Source organism: Leopardus geoffroyi, chromosome C3 (genome assembly GCF_018350155.1).
Source record: "Leopardus geoffroyi isolate Oge1 chromosome C3, O.geoffroyi_Oge1_pat1.0, whole genome shotgun sequence".
Lineage (NCBI taxonomy): Eukaryota > Metazoa > Chordata > Mammalia > Carnivora > Felidae > Leopardus > Leopardus geoffroyi.
In genome coordinates this window covers 44,918,075-44,933,882 of record NC_059338.1, presented here as the reverse complement: position 1 = coordinate 44,933,882, position 15,808 = coordinate 44,918,075, and the positions used below count along the sequence as shown (strand labels likewise).

The 15,808-nt window shown below is 41.3% G+C and overlaps 1 protein-coding gene across 2 annotated transcripts in view; it reads right to left on the bottom strand.

The window, feature by feature from the left end:
• RGL1 (ral guanine nucleotide dissociation stimulator like 1) overlaps positions 1-15,808 on the bottom strand; it is a 266,263-nt gene that overhangs the window by 161,565 nt on the left and 88,890 nt on the right. For both annotated transcript variants that reach the window (XM_045452657.1, XM_045452658.1), the window contains exon 2: positions 1,626-1,789. In XM_045452657.1, coding sequence (XP_045308613.1) covers positions 1,626-1,757 — 132 coding nt within the window. In that variant the 5' untranslated portion in view covers positions 1,758-1,789. The remainder of the gene's footprint in view (positions 1-1,625; positions 1,790-15,808) is intronic.

The following is a 15,808-nucleotide window of genomic DNA, read 5'->3' as shown; positions in this document are numbered from 1 at the left end:
CTATAAATGTAGATACATAATATAAATCTTATACAAAACTTAAAAGATATAAATCAATACTACATATTGGATACGTGGATAACAGGTATATATTATATATATTGAAATATGCATAAGAACGATGAAAGCTTAATTCAGGAGAGGGATTACCTTGGGGAAAGGGGGAGAAGGATAAAATTGGGGGGCAGAGCCAGCCTTAGGGTGAGGCAAGCAAGGCATGTCAAAATATAAGGACGCATCAATTTTCAAGTTTGCGCAAGTGCAGGACGCAAACCTAAGAGTGAGTGCTTCCTTAAGTTTTGTGCCCTCAGCACCTCATTTATCTGACCATTGTCTTGGTCTTATTGGGTGGGATATGTAGAGACTTCAACTGCTCTCTGTGGAGTTTTATTCCTTAAAAAAAAAAACACAAAACTTTTGGGCAGCTATCCCTACAGACAGGGTTTACATTTGCTTGGGCAGTATTCACATGCTTAAGACTGTAGTTGTTCTGTTACTTTCTTAAATTAGAACTGCCACAACATATGGATATTAGAGATGTGGATTCCAAACACACAAGTGCCGTGAGGACTTGCTATAATGATTTCTCATGGAAGTTTCTTTTCCCCTTTACATAATAACCAGGAAAAAGACATGTGACTAAGCTTGGCAGTTGTAAGAATAAAGAGGGGGTGGGGAAAAGACTGGAATTTATACCAGGAATAGTACCCTGAGCAGCTCTTGCTGACTTGGCTCCTATCTTCTTTCCAAGCCTAGTTTCCTCCCTTCCTTCCTTCCTTCCTTCCTTCCTTCCTTCCTTCCTTCCTTTCTTTTTCTTTCTTTTTCTTTCTTTTCTTTCTTTTCTTTCTTTCTTTCTTTCTTTCTTTCCTCCTTCTTCTTTCTTTCTTTCATGTTTTCTTTCCTTATTTTATTTTAATTGATTTTATTAAAGTTTATTTATTTATTTATGTTGAGAGAGAGCACATGTCAGCAGGGGGAGGGGTGGAGAGGGGAGGAAAGAGAGAGAATCCCAAGCAGGCTCGACACTGTCAACACAGAACCTGACATGGGGCTTGATCTCACGAATTGTGAGATCATAACCTGAGCTGAAATCAAGAGTTGGATGCTCAACTGACTGAACCATACAGGCACAGCTCCAAGTCTAGTTTACATCAACCTCTCATCAATTCTTTGAGCCTCCCAATACCTTCCAATAATTTCTCATTTTCCTTTGTCGGAGTTAATCTCTGTTGCCTGCAACCAGAGAGCCTTAACTGATACACTTAGCCTCATGCTGCCAAACAATGAATTGATATGATTCCACACATTATGATTGATTCTTAGGAATTAACTTTCTCACTATGATTTGATTTCCCATTTATGATTGGTGGGATTCTACAAGGAAAATGTCTACTTGGGTATTTGAAGCCCTACCTGTCAGGGCCATGTTTTGGCTAAATCACTGTGGAGTTATTAATGTCCAAGAGACACACTCCTGACCTACTGTTCACTGGGCATCAGTGTGCCAATTGCCCCTGAATAAAACTTTGCCAAACTGGCCTGTGGTGTTGACTACATGAAGAATTAGAGTCTCAAGTCTAAGAAAATCCACGTTGTACCAATTGAGTCATTTAGAGTTGCCTTACCTCCTCTGTCTTTAGAACTTCCCATATCCGTGCATGGTCCTCCACCAGCCAGTGTCCTGCACTCTCTCCCTTGGTGGAAAGTTTGAATTTAGACACCACTTGAGTAGGCTCTCCCACTGGTTTCTCCTCCATCTTGAAAGAGCCAGGCAGGAGGCATTACGGACCTGTGTGGAAGAATAAAGTGTGATCCAGGTTAAAGCATTAATTACCATAAAAGAAAGATACGAAGGCAAATTATCCTGCTTGATTTGTGGATAGCGAGACCACAGAAGACAGTGTCACAATAGGCATCAACTTTTACGGCCACTTTTCATATTTTAAATATTCATTATTGCTACTTTAAAGCAGGCTTCTTGGAGGAGGAGGGAAGATGGTGGCGTAGGAGGCCGCTGGGCTCACCGCGCGTCCTGCTGATCACTTAGATTCCACCTACACCTGCCTAAATAACCCAGAAAACCGCCAGAGGATTAGCAGAACGGAGTCGCCGGAGCCAAGTGCAGACGAGAGGCCCACGGAAAAGGGTAGGAAGGGCAGCAAGGCGGTGCGCGCTCCATGGACTGGCGGGAGGGAGCCGGGGCGGAGGGGCGGCTTGCCGGCCAAGCAGAGCCCCCGAGTCTGGCGGGCAAAAGCGGAGGGGCCTGACGGACTGTGTTCCAACAGCAAGCGCGACTTAGCGTCTGGGAGGTCATAAGTTAACAGCTCTGCTCGGAAAGCGGGAAGGCTGGAGGACAAAGGGAGGGAGAGCTGCTGAGCCCCCGGACGACAGAGCTCAGTTTGGTGGGGAACAAAGGCGCTCGCCAGCGCCATCTCACCCGCCCATCCCCCAGCCAAAATCCCAAAGAGAACCAGTTCCTGCCAGGGAACTTGCTTGCTCCGCGCAAACACCCAACTCTGTGCTTCTGCGGAGGAGCCAAACCTCCGGCAGCAGATCTGACTCCCTCCCGCTGCCACAGGGCCCCTCCTGAAGTGGATCACCTAAGGAGAAGCGAGCTAAGCCTGCCCCTCCTACCCCTGTGCACCTTGCCTACCCACCCCAGCTAATACGCCAGATCCCCAGCATCACAAGCCTGGCAGTGTGCAAGTAGCCCAGATGGGCCACGCCACCCCACAGTGAATCCCGCCCCTAGGAGAGGGGAAGAGAAGGCACACACCAGTCTGGCTGTGGCCCCAGCGGTGGGCTGGGGGCAGACATCAGGACTGACTGCGGCCCCGCCCACCAACTCCAGTTATACACCACAGCACAGGGGAAGTGCTCTGCAGGTCCTCACCACGCCAGGGACTATCCAAAATGACCAAGCGGAAGAATTCCCCTCAGAAGAACCTCCAGGAAATAACAACAGCTAATGAGCTGATCAAAAAGGATTTAAATAATATAACAGAAAGTGAATTTAGAATAATAGTCATAAAATTAATCACTGGGCTTGAAAACAGTATAGAGGACAGCAGAGAATCTCTTACTACAGAGATCAAGGGACTAAGGAACAGTCACGAGGAGCTGAAAAACGCTTTAAATGAAATGCAAAACAAAATGGAAACCACCACGGCTCGGATTGAAGAGGCAGAGGAGAGAATAGGTGAACTAGAAGATAAAGTTATGGAAAAAGAGGAAGCTGAGAAAAAGAGAGATAAAAAAATCCAGGAGTATGAGGGGAAAATTAGAGAACTAAGTGATACACTAAAAAGAAATAATATACGCATAATTGGTGTCCCAGAGGAGGAAGAGAGAGGGAAAGGTGCTGAAGGGGTACTTGAAGAAATAATAGCTGAGAACTTCCCTGAACTGGGGAAGGAAAAAGGCATTGAAATCCAAGAGGCACAGAGAACTCCCTTCAGACGTAACTTGAATCGATCTTCTGCACGACATATCATAGTGAAACTGGCAAAATACAAGGATAAAGAGAAAATTCTGAAAGCAGCAAGGGGTAAACGTGCCTTCACATATAAAGGGAGACCTATAAGACTCGTGACTGATCTCTCTTTAGAAACTTGGCAGGCCAGAAAGAATTGGCACGAGATTTTCAGTGTGCTAGACAGAAAAAATATGCAGCCGAGAATCCTTTATCCAGCAAGTCTGTCATTTAGAATAGAAGGAGAGATAAAGGTCTTCCCAAACAAACAAAAACTGAAGGAATTTGTCACCACTAAACCAGCCCTACAAGAGATCCTAAGGGGGACCCTGTGAGACAAAGTACCAGAGACAACACTACGAGCATAAAACATACAGACATCACAATGACTCTAAACCCGTATCTTTCTATAATAACACTGAATGTAAATGGATTAAATGCGCCAACCAAAAGACATAGGGTATCAGAATGGATAAAAAAACAAGACCCATCTATCTGCTGTCTACAAGAGACTCATTTTAGACCTGAGGACACCTTTAGATTGAGAGTGAGGGGATGGAGAACTATTTATCATGCTACTGGAAGCCAAAAGAAAGCTGGAGTAGCCATACTTATATCAGACAAACTAGACTTTAAATTAAAGGCTGTAACAAGAGATGAAGAAGGACATTATATAATAGTAACAGGGTCTATCCATCAGGAAGAGCTAACAATTATAAATGTCTATGCGCCGAATACCGGAGCCCCCAAATATATAAAACAACTACTCATAAACATAAGCAACCTTATTGATAAGAATGTGGTAATTGCAGGGGACTTTAACACCCCACTTACAGAAATGGATAGATCATCTAGACACACGGTCAATAAAGAAACAAGGGCCCTGAATGAGACATTGGATCAGATGGACTTGACAGATATATTTAGAACTCTGCATCCCAAAGCAACAGAATATACTTTCTTTTTGAGTGCACATGGAACATTCTCCAAGATAGATCATATACTGGGTCACAAAACAGCCCTTCATAAGTTTACCAGAATTGAAATTATACCATGCATACTTTCAGACCACAATGCTATGAAGCTTGAAATCAACCACAGAAAAAAGTCTGGAAAACCTCCAAAAGCATGGAGGTTAAAGAACACCCTACTAACGAATGAGTGGGTCAACCAGGCAATTAGAGAAGAAATTAAAAAATATATGGAAACAAACGAAAATGAAAATACAACAATCCAAACGCTTTGGGACGCGGCGAAGGCAGTCCTGAGAGGAAAATACATTGCAATCCAGGCCTATCTCAAGAAACAAGAAAAATCCCCAATACAAAATCTAACAGCACACCTAAAGGAAACAGAAGCAGAACAGCAAAGACACCCCAAACCCAGCAGAAGAAGAGAAATAATAAAGATCAGAGCAGAAATAAACAATATAGAGTCTAAAAAAACTGTAGAGCAGATCAACGAAACCAAGAATGGGTTTTTTGAAAAAATAAACAAAATTGACAAACCTCTAGCCAGGCTTCTCAAAAAGAAAAGGGAGATGACCCAAATAGATAAAATCATGAATGAAAATGGAATTATTACAACCAATCCCTCAGAGATACAAACAATTATCAGGGAATACTATGAAAAATTATATGCCAACAAATTGGACAACCTGGAAGAAATGGACAAATTCCTGAACACCCACACTCTTCCAAAACTCAATCAGGAGGAAATAGAAAGCTTGAACAGACCCATAACCAGCGAAGAAATTGAATCGGTTATCAAAAATCTCCCAACAAGGGGCGCCTGGGTGGCGCAGTCGGTTAAGCGTCCGACTTCAGCCAGGTCACGATCTCGCGGTCTGTGAGTTCGAGCCCCGTGTCAGGCTCTGGGCTGATGGCTCAGAGCCTGGAGCCTGTTTCTGATTCTGTGTCTCCCTCTCTCTCTGCCCCTCCCCCGTTCATGCTCTGTCTCTCTCTGTCCCAAAAATAAATAAACGTTGAAAAAAAAAATTAAAAAAAAAAAAATCTCCCAACAAATAAGAGTCCAGGACCAGATGGCTTCCCAGGGGAGTTCTACCAGACGTTTAAAGCAGAGATAATACCTATCCTTCTCAAGCTATTCCAAGAAATAGAAAGGGAAGGAAAACTTCCAGACTCAGTCTATGAAGCCAGTATTACTTTGATTCCTAAACCAGACAGAGACCCAGTAAAAAAAGAGAACTACCGGCCAATATCCCTGATGAATATGGATGCAAAAATTCTCAATAAGATACTAGCAAATCGAATTCAACGGCATATAAAAAGAATTATTCACCATGATCAAGTGGGATTCATTCCTGGGATGCAGGGCTGGTTCAACATTCGCAAATCAATCAACGTGATACATCATATTAACAAAAAAAAAGAGATGAACCATATGATCCTGTCAATCGATGCAGAAAAGGCCTTTGACAAAATCCAGCACCATTTCTTAATAAAAACCCTTGAGAAAGTCGGGATAGAAGGAACATACTTAAAGATCATAAAAGCCATTTATGAAAATCCCACAGCTAACATCATCCTCAACGGGGAAAAACTGAGAGCTTTTTCCCTGAGATCAGGAACACGACAGGGATGCCCACTCTCACCGCTGTTGTTTAACATAGTGCTGGAAGTTCTAGCATCAGCAATCAGACAACAAAAGGAAATCAAAGGCATCAAAATTGGCAAAGATGAAATCAAGCTTTCGCTTTTTGCAGATGACATGATATTATACATGGAAAATCCGATAGACTCCACCAAAAGTCTGCTAGAATTGATACATGAATTCAGCAAAGTTGCAGGATACAAAATCAATGTACAGAAATCAGTTGCATTCTTATACACTAACAATGAAGCAACAGAAAGACAAATAAAGAAACTGATCCCATTCACAATTGCACCAAGAAGCATAAAATACCTAGGAATAAATCTAACCAAAGATGTAAAGGATCTGTATGCTGAAAACTATAGAAAGCTTATGAAGGTAATTGAAGAAGATTTAAAGAAATGGAAAGACATTCCCTGCTCATGGATTGGAAAAATAAATATTGTCAAAATGTCAATACTACCCAAAGCTATCTACACATTCAATGCAATCCCAATCAAAATTGCACCAGCATTCTTCTCGAAACTAGAACAAGCAATCCTAATATTCATATGGAACCACAAAAGGCCCTGAATAGCCAAAGGAATTTTGAAGAAGAAGACCAAAGCAGGAGGCATCACAATCCCAGACTCTAGCCTCTACTACAAAGCTGTCATCATCAAGACAGCATGGTATTGGCACAAAAACAGACACATAGACCAATGGAATAGAATAGAAACCCCAGAACTAGACCCACAAACGTATGGCCAACTCATCTTTGACAAAGCAGGAAAGAACACCCAATGGAAAAAAGACAGCCTCTTTAACAAATGGTGCTGGGAGAACTGGACAGCAACATGCAGAAGGTTGAAACTAGACCACTTTCTGACACCATTCACAAAAATAAACTCAAAATGGATAAAGGACCTGAATGTGAGACAGGAAACCATCAAAACCTTAGAGGAGAAAGCAGGAAAAGACCTCTCTGACCTCAGCCGTAGCAATCTCTTACTTGACACATCCCCAAAGGCAAGGGAATAAAAAGCAAAAGTGAATTACTGGGACCTTATGAAGATAAAAAGCTTCTGCACAGCAAAGGAAACAACCAACAAAACTAAAAGGCAACCAACGGAATGGGAAAAGATATTTGCAAATGACATATCGGACAAAGGGCTAGTATCCAAAATCTATAAAGAGCTCACCAAACTCCACACCCGAGAAACAAATAACCCAGTGAAGAAATGGGCAGAAAACATGAATAGACACTTCTCGAAAGAAGACATCCGGATGGCCAACAGGCACATGAAAAGATGTTCAGCGTCGCTCCTTATCAGAGAAACACAAATCAAAACCACACTCAGGTATCACCTCACGCCAGTCAGAGTGGCCAAAATGAACAAATCAGGAGACTATAGATGCTGGAGAGGATGTGGAGAAACGGGAACCCTCTTGCACTGTTGGTGGAAATGCAAATTGGTGCAGCCGCTCTGGAAAGCAGTGTGGAGGTTCCTCAGAAAATTAAAAATAGACCTACCCTATGACCCAGCAATAGCACTGCTAGGAATTTATCCAAGGGATACAGGAGTACTGATGCATAGGGGCACTTGTACCCCAATGTTCATAGCAGCACTCTCAACAATAGCCAAATTATGGAAAGAGCCTAAATGTCCATCAACTGATGAATGGATAAAGAAATTGTGGTTTATATACACAATGGAATACTACGTGGCAATGAGAAAAAATGAAATATGGCCTTTTGTAGCAACATGGATGGAACTGGAGAGTGTGATGCTAAGTGAAATAAGCCATACAGAGGAAGACAGATACCATATGGTTTCACTCTTATGTGGATCCTGAGAAACTTAACAGGAACCCATGGGGGAGGGGGAGGAAAAAAGAAAAAAAAAAAAAAAAGAGGTTAGAGTGGGAGAGAGCCAAAGCATAAGAGACTGTTAAAAACTGAGAACAAACTGAGGGTTGATGGGGGGTGGGAGGGAGGAGAGGGTGGGTGATGGGTATTGAGGAGGGCACCTTTTGGGATGAGCACTGGGTGTTGTATGGAAACCAATTTGACAATAAATTTCATATAATAAAAAATAAAATAAAATAAAATAAAATAAATAAATAAAAAATAAAGCAGGCTTCTTGGGGGAGGGATGCTTTTTGAGAAAGGATGAAGTGATAGAAATTTTAGGGAAAAGTACAAAGCGTCATCTGCCCAGTAAACCTATTTGTCACTTTGCTCTGGCCCCCTCAGGATGGGGGATGGAAATGGGCAGGTGTAAGACAAGCCTGAGTGGAGTCTTCGTGTTTCCATGTCATGTATTGCACGTGGAAGAGACTCTGGTGTCAGAACTTTTCCTCTTCAAACATCTACTGAGTACTTGTTGATACGAGGCTCCGTGCTAGGCATACACAAATAATTTGGTAGTTTTGCTCTGAACCTTAAGAAGCTTAATGTTTCAGGGCAGAAGAAGCTATAAACAAGTAATCACAATATGGTGTCTTACATCATCTTTTCCAACTGCAGTGGAAGCACGGAGAAATATTCTCCTCGATATTTTTTATAAAATTTTTTTTCAACGTTTATTTATTTTTGGGACAGAGAGAGACAGAGCATGAACGGGGGAGGGGCAGAGAGAGAGGGAGACACAGAATCAGAAACAGGCTCCAGGCTCTGAGCCATCAGCCCAGAGCCTGACGCGGGGCTCGAACTCACGGACCGCGAGATCGTGACCTGGCTGAAGTCGGACGCTTAACCGACTGCGCCACCCAGGTGCCCCTCTCCTCAATATTTATTGACTACATCACCTTCCTGAGCCTCGGTTTCATCAGCAGTTGCTGTAAAGACAATATTTTAAAATTGACACCAATTCTATAAAGCCTAACTTCCTTGACATCTTTCCACCCACCACTGGCTTGTTTGGAATCACATCATGCCTGCTCCGTGCCATCCTGTCCTAAGGAATCTCCTTGCCTCCATTCAAGTCCCACTGAATCTATCCTTCTCAGGATCGTTTTTTTTTTTTTTTTTTTTTTTTTAAGTGTATCTGATAAGGATGTTCCACCCACCTAAAACTTTTCCTAGAGAATAAAATCCCAACTCCTTACAATGGCAACCACAGACCTTTATGTCTGGCTTCCCCACTTCCCTTCTTCCACCACACTCAGCTGCATCCTCAGCCACTGTTCCAGCCATTTGAAGATATGTATGGATTTCAAATATATCGGGACGCCTGTGTGGCGCAGTCGGTTAAGCGTCCGACTTCAGCCAGGTCACGATCTCGCGGTCCGTGAGTTCGAGCCCCGCGTCGGGCTCTGGGCTGATGGCTCAGAGCCTGGAGCCTGTTTCCGATTCTGTGTCTCCCTCTCTCTCTCTGCCCCTCCCCCGTTCATGCTCTGTCTCTCTCTGTCCCAAAAATAAATAAACGTTGAAAAAAAAAATTAAAAAAAAAAAAAAAAAAACAAATATATCTAGTACCTTTAGCCTTTGTTTGTGACATCTCCTCCCACCCCTGCTCCAAGAGAATAAAGACCTTTCCTCCTTGGTTAGTCTCCCTATATACTTTGGACAGATTTCTATTGTGCCTCCTGTTACACTTTATTATATTTCTTTGCTTTCAACTCCATTTCTACCTTTTGGTCTTTTAAGCATCTTGACACTAGAGATGGTGTCATATATAAATACTAGACAGATGTTTGATGAATTCGCTAATTCAGTAAATCATGAGAATCCAGAGAAAATGAGGCAACAGATCCAATATATTCAAATAACAGATGTGAAAGTCAAATGACCTCTTTTCTTTCACTTTTTTATGGATTTAGTGGGCTGTATGCTCTTCATAAGGAAGAGCCAAGTCTAACGTTCATCATGCATCCCCGAGCAGCTGATAGTGCAAGCTGAAATTGCTCATTAGTGAACGACAGACTAGTTTTCATGGAAATGTCTTCAAGGAATTAAGCATGTCTGCAAAAAGCAGGTCTTATGCTCACATAACCTACTGTCCAAATAAAAGTAAACAGAAATTGGCCTTGATAAGACGAGTAGGGTTGATTGACCAAGGATTTGAGAAAAGCATCTTCTGCAGTAGACTACTTCTCTGCCTCATGTGCTCCACCTAGAAGCCATGGAAAGCAAGCCATCTGCTTGCAGAGAGCAGTGATGAGGAAACTGCTAACCAAAACCATCGTGCAATACGTGGAAACACGGAGCACTGAATACAAACCTACTAGGAACCAGGAAACAAAAGCTTTGTAATTAATGAACAAAGTTCATCTGAGAGGATATGCTAATAAATGATGCTGACACATACATGCAAGGAAATAAACAAAGGAAAGTCATGTGGAGGTTTCAGTCCAAAAAAAGGAAATTAAAATAAACAAGCAAAATGGAAACAGGCCAGATAAGTAGGGAAGGAAATTCCATCATTGTTATTGGAGATAATACTGTAAACAACAAATAATAAATCAAAACAAAGTGGAAAAGCTACATAAAATGGCTTTGGCTGTATCCTTTGCATATCACGGAAACCTAAATGGACAAAACAGGCAAACTACAAAATCTCAGGGTGAACAATGGAACATCTGTAAGTGTAATGTATCCCAGTGACCCCATGGCTTTCACTCCACTGCTGCCCACAGCTGCTTTCTCATCGTTAGAGTGTGGGTGAGAGTTGGCAAATTTTCAGTGTCAGAGACTGAACTCTACTGTGTACTGACTTCCCACAGATTGTTTCTTGTCCTGTTTGGGAAGAAGATGCAATTCTGGGTTTTAAACCATTACAAAGCACTGGGTAACTAAGGATGGAAGCAGAGAGGCAGCCAGCTCCTAGGAGGCTCTTTAAGCATTTTGAGATCCTTCACCCCATCTGAGACTTGAGGTCTTTTCACCCATCCTCAGTATATCTCCTCACTCATTAAAAAAAAAAAAAAAAAGAAAAAAGACCATATATACAACATATATTGAGCTCCCGTTGCACACCAGCCACTGTGCTAGGATTTTTTGCATTATCTCTACTCCATATAATAACCCTGTAAGATAGACTTCACCATTTTACGGCAATGAAAAATTAGATACAATGCATCTAATATACTGGTAGAAAGTCATAGAGTTCCTAAGTTTTTGCTTTCTCTCCTAGGCCACTTCAGCAGAACTTCAACCCTCACCCTCCACCCAACCATAACTGGTAGAATGAGACCTCCCTCTCCTGCCCTTTCCCCCACGGATTAAAATGTCAGTGTCTTAGCTAACTGGTCCAATGGTAGCCACTTAAGAGATGGTCACATCTGATGAGTACCCAGGCAAAAGTGGAAAAGATACAGAGAGGGAAACATCCTGGAAAAAAACAGAGCATTCCTTTTTCTTCTTACTCCCATCCCAACTTCTTTTTTTATAAACTAATCTCTAAATCCAACATGGGGCTCCAATTCACAACCCCGAGATTAAGAGTCACAAGCTCTACCAACTGAGCCACTGGGCATCCCATCCCCGTCTCAACTTCTGACCAGGGCAGGCTTTATAGATGTGACCATGCTCAGAAGAGCCCTAGGTTTGATTGAATGCTTTATCATTGCCTTGAACTTCTTAATTTTTGGACAAAGAGCCCTACATTTTCATTTTGCACTAGGCCCCCAAATTATATAGACAATCATGCTGCTGATCCACCTTTTTCCTCTTCAAATCTAAAGCTCCACTCCACACCTTCTTTAAACAATTCATACATTTATAGGTTTCCAATTTCCCTAAAATGAGCTGGAAGTCTGTAGAGTGGGGCCGTTTTTCATTAGAATTAAAACAAGAGGCATATGTAAACCCTCTACCTCTGACACGCTGCATATCTTAGAGTTGAACTCCTGCCTTCCTTTTAAAAACACATGGTCAAAGCTTACAAGCCACCTTCCATGCAAATACCGCTAATATAAGCCATTCAATGATTACGATGAAATCACTATAAATCTAAAGGCAGAATCTTCAATTCCACTTAATAGTTGGTCGAAAATATCATAAGCCTATGAGCTTTTTTGGAACTCAGTTTTGAAAAACCGTCATCCTAAAATACTTGATACCCAAAACAAACAAAAAAATCTTTAAACCACTGGATGATGACATCACTCTAAGTTTGAGATGGAGTGGAGAAAAGCAGCTGTATGTATATAAAGGCAAATATCTGGTCAGAGAGCAGATAGAAGCAAAATCGAGCTGAAATTTTTAAAAAGAAAATTGCTGGAGAAATGCCTTTTCTAATTGTAAAAGGGTCATGACGGTAAACTGTCTCTACTTCATGAAACAGGAAAGTGAAATAAGAACAGGGAAGACAAGTCTGGTGCAATGGAAGACAGATGCTTTCACTTGACACTGAGAAACAATTTGCAGATGAGAAAAGCTATGTGAGGGTTCCAGAGGTCACTTTGCTTCAAATCCTAGAGCCCTAATTTTCCCACCAAAGCCAAAACATGTTGCGTTGTGTTTTGTTTTGTTTCATTTTGTTTCCAGTTTGGTTAAATTCAAAGATCATTCTAACCAATACTTACAAATCGTAGTTGTCATATAAGAAATTGATAGCAGTTACAAGTTGGTGAAAATAACTTGTCATTATAATTATATAAATAATCAAAAAATAACCACATGATTATTATCAATGAGAAAGTAGGCATTTCCTTACATTAACTTCTTTACATTTTGTGCTTCTAAGGTATTTTTCCTTTAAAATATTTACTATACTATGCTTATGGTAAAATATATATATATAATATGTAATACCACTTCTCCCATTCCTTCAAAAGTAATCACTGACTGGAGGTCATAACATTTTCTATGGTCATAACAAGGGACCCAGTTGATGGCTCCATATCCTAAACAGTCATTAAGTGCCAAAAGCAAATAAGCAGCCCCTCAGCGGCTAATCTTAAAAACATAAATACTAAATGATAATCTAAAACCATAAAAATTTGCCATTACTAGTGTCTGTTCTCGCCATTTGATAAAAATTATCCGTATTTCTCATGGATACAAACTTTCTGAAGCATGGCTTTAAAAATAAGGGCTAGGGCACAATTTCACCGAAAGCTGTATTTATTTTACTAATCCCCTTGCCAGACTTTGTTTGATAAGTCAATCTCTACTTTATTGAATTTGACTTTCCCTCCTATCTCAGTAAATAATATATGAGACATCCCTCTAAACCATTATCTTTTTCCTTCCCTCTCTTCCTTACATATTTTTGGAAGGGAATATTCAGAACCTATTTAATATTCAGAACCTTACTGGAATGGTTTGGTGTTTCTAGCCTTTATCTATTAGGGCCCTGCTTCTCTTCTGCCCCTACAGATTCCCTCATAGGCATTAATAATACAGTATCTCTACTTTATTCCCTTTACACACATAAACCTTTGCTCTGCCTGAAGAAATCTTTTGATTTTGTAACTTGATTCAGATTTCTTCTAATCTTGAAAATGTCTGGTATTTGCCCTGTTCCAGTCTTTTCCCATGATTACTTGAGTTTCTGCTCTTTCTTTCCTCCTACTTCTCCTTTCTCCCATCTTCATTCTTCTTCCTAATGAGCTCATGACCTATCCAGATAAGACAGGTTTCTTTATCTGTGATTATCGCCAACTCTTCCACCTGAAAGTCTAGGTATCAAGAACAGTCTTTGCATTTTAGTTTTATTTAAAGGGTTCAGAATGGCATAGTACCAAGTACACTGGAATTCTAGTCAGAAGACTGTTGTTCAAATCATAAGATTACAGTAAGTCCTCTACGTAATCCTTGGGCAAACCATTTCACTGTTCTCAGCCTCAGTTTCCTCATCTTTAACATGAATAAATAGACTATAAGACTGCTGAGACCTCCTACTGATATCAAATAAAGTACTCACCTCCCCCCAAATGTGGAAAACAAAACTAATATACATTGAAGTATTTTTCTAGAACTGAGGGATTTATACTACCAAACATAATGGTGGAAAGTTCTGATTTCTATGGGCCACTCACATATTATACTTATTCCTACATGATGCATGCATTCACCACTCAGAAGTCAAACAAACAGTATGATGTTATCATAGCCCCTTGGCATTCGTGGATTTAACACCTGAGGTGTGACTCTTTAAGAACAACTCGAAATCCTCTGACATGTAGTCAACTCTCTTTGTAAGGTTGATGTTTGGGTGAGCTCAACAATGCTTAGCATTCAAATCCTGGCTCGGTGGCAGACTTCTCTAATCATGATTGCTGTTGTGGTATTCATAAACTGGGGCATCCAAGAAGGTCTTAAAGATACAGCCTTCCTAGTTGTGGGGTGCATCATAGTGGTCCTTTCCTTCTGAAAACACAGACAAAAGCATCTGTCTAGAATCTAGGATTTCCATGCAGAAATGGAAACTGGAGCACAGAGAGACACCAGACAGGAAGAACTCCAGGGAGCCATGGCATACAGAGATTTCTAGCGCTGAGCAGCATTCGTCCTGGGGAAGCAGGCACATCAGATTGCTTCAAAGGAATACTGAAGGTCGGTTGTGTTTGAAGGGACAGTTTATGACAACGTATTAGAAGGGAAACAGGTCTTCGTTATCTCCTCCTCTCTGGAAAATCAAGAGCATTCTAGTCTCAATTAGGCAACTCACTTATATTCTGCATATTGCTTTCTTTTGCTCTTCTCAATTTACTCCGGTCTCCCCTGCAGGACTGCCAGCTCTTTGAGAGAAAGACTGGCCATAAATGCATCAGATTCCTTCAATTTTTTAAAAAAGCTCAATCACCCTTTCAAAAAAAATTTTTTTTATTTTCCTTCCATTAAGAAAAAAACAACACTTCACTGGAATAACAGTTTAAGCATTTACTATTATGATGTATTTTGGAACAAATGTCAATCATTGGGCAACCATTTTCAAAGGAATTTTAATTATGTGCTGTCTTACTGAATACTGAGCAAGGTTGCACAACACTCTGTGGAATCAGACATGACTTTCTCTGAGAGCAACTGTCTCCTGTTAAATGTAGAAAATTGAAGAAGTGCAAGACATTCCTGCTTCATTCAAGTTGATGGTTTTTAAAGGCTGGTCCAACTGCGCTTCAGGCTTGGTGTGCTACCCTCCCCCCCGCCCCGCCCCGACACATACACACACTGATAGTACTTGGCAGAAGTTTTTAATAATAATTCAAAAGAAAAAAGAAAAAAAGAAAAACCCCAGACAGGGTTTGTACTACCCTTGTGAACCTCCCTGGAGAAATGCTGCTCTTTGCTCAGCAATTCCTGCTCAGCACAGAAAGCCGACACAAGGAAAACAGCTGGGCTCCCTTCCTGGTCTCCATTCAGTGTGGGCAGTCTGGAAACAGATCTGCAGAGGCAGACGTGGGGGAGGGAGGGAGCATACCTAAACAGAATAGAGGCTGAGATCATGAAGAATCCCTCAGCATTGTAAGAGAGACAGAGAGAATTCTAAGAGACTGAGTTTTTTATGGCCCGCGTTTTTATGACAATAAAAGCTCAGCAATTATGTTGCTTGAAAGTTTAAAATAAGATGAAATCGTAAATCACATGACGGTCCCAAGCTCCAATATTTCACAATTCTGTGGACTCCAGCTTCAACTGGCTGAATGCGGGCAAAATGCGAAAACCATCAGGGGAGCATCCCAGTCACAGGCTAATTTTTATCTTCGAGTCAAAGAAAGTCAGACTGATTCAGACCAGAGCCATCCTTTAGGTACCAATGATACCAATATCAATTCCACAGCAATGTGGCATTC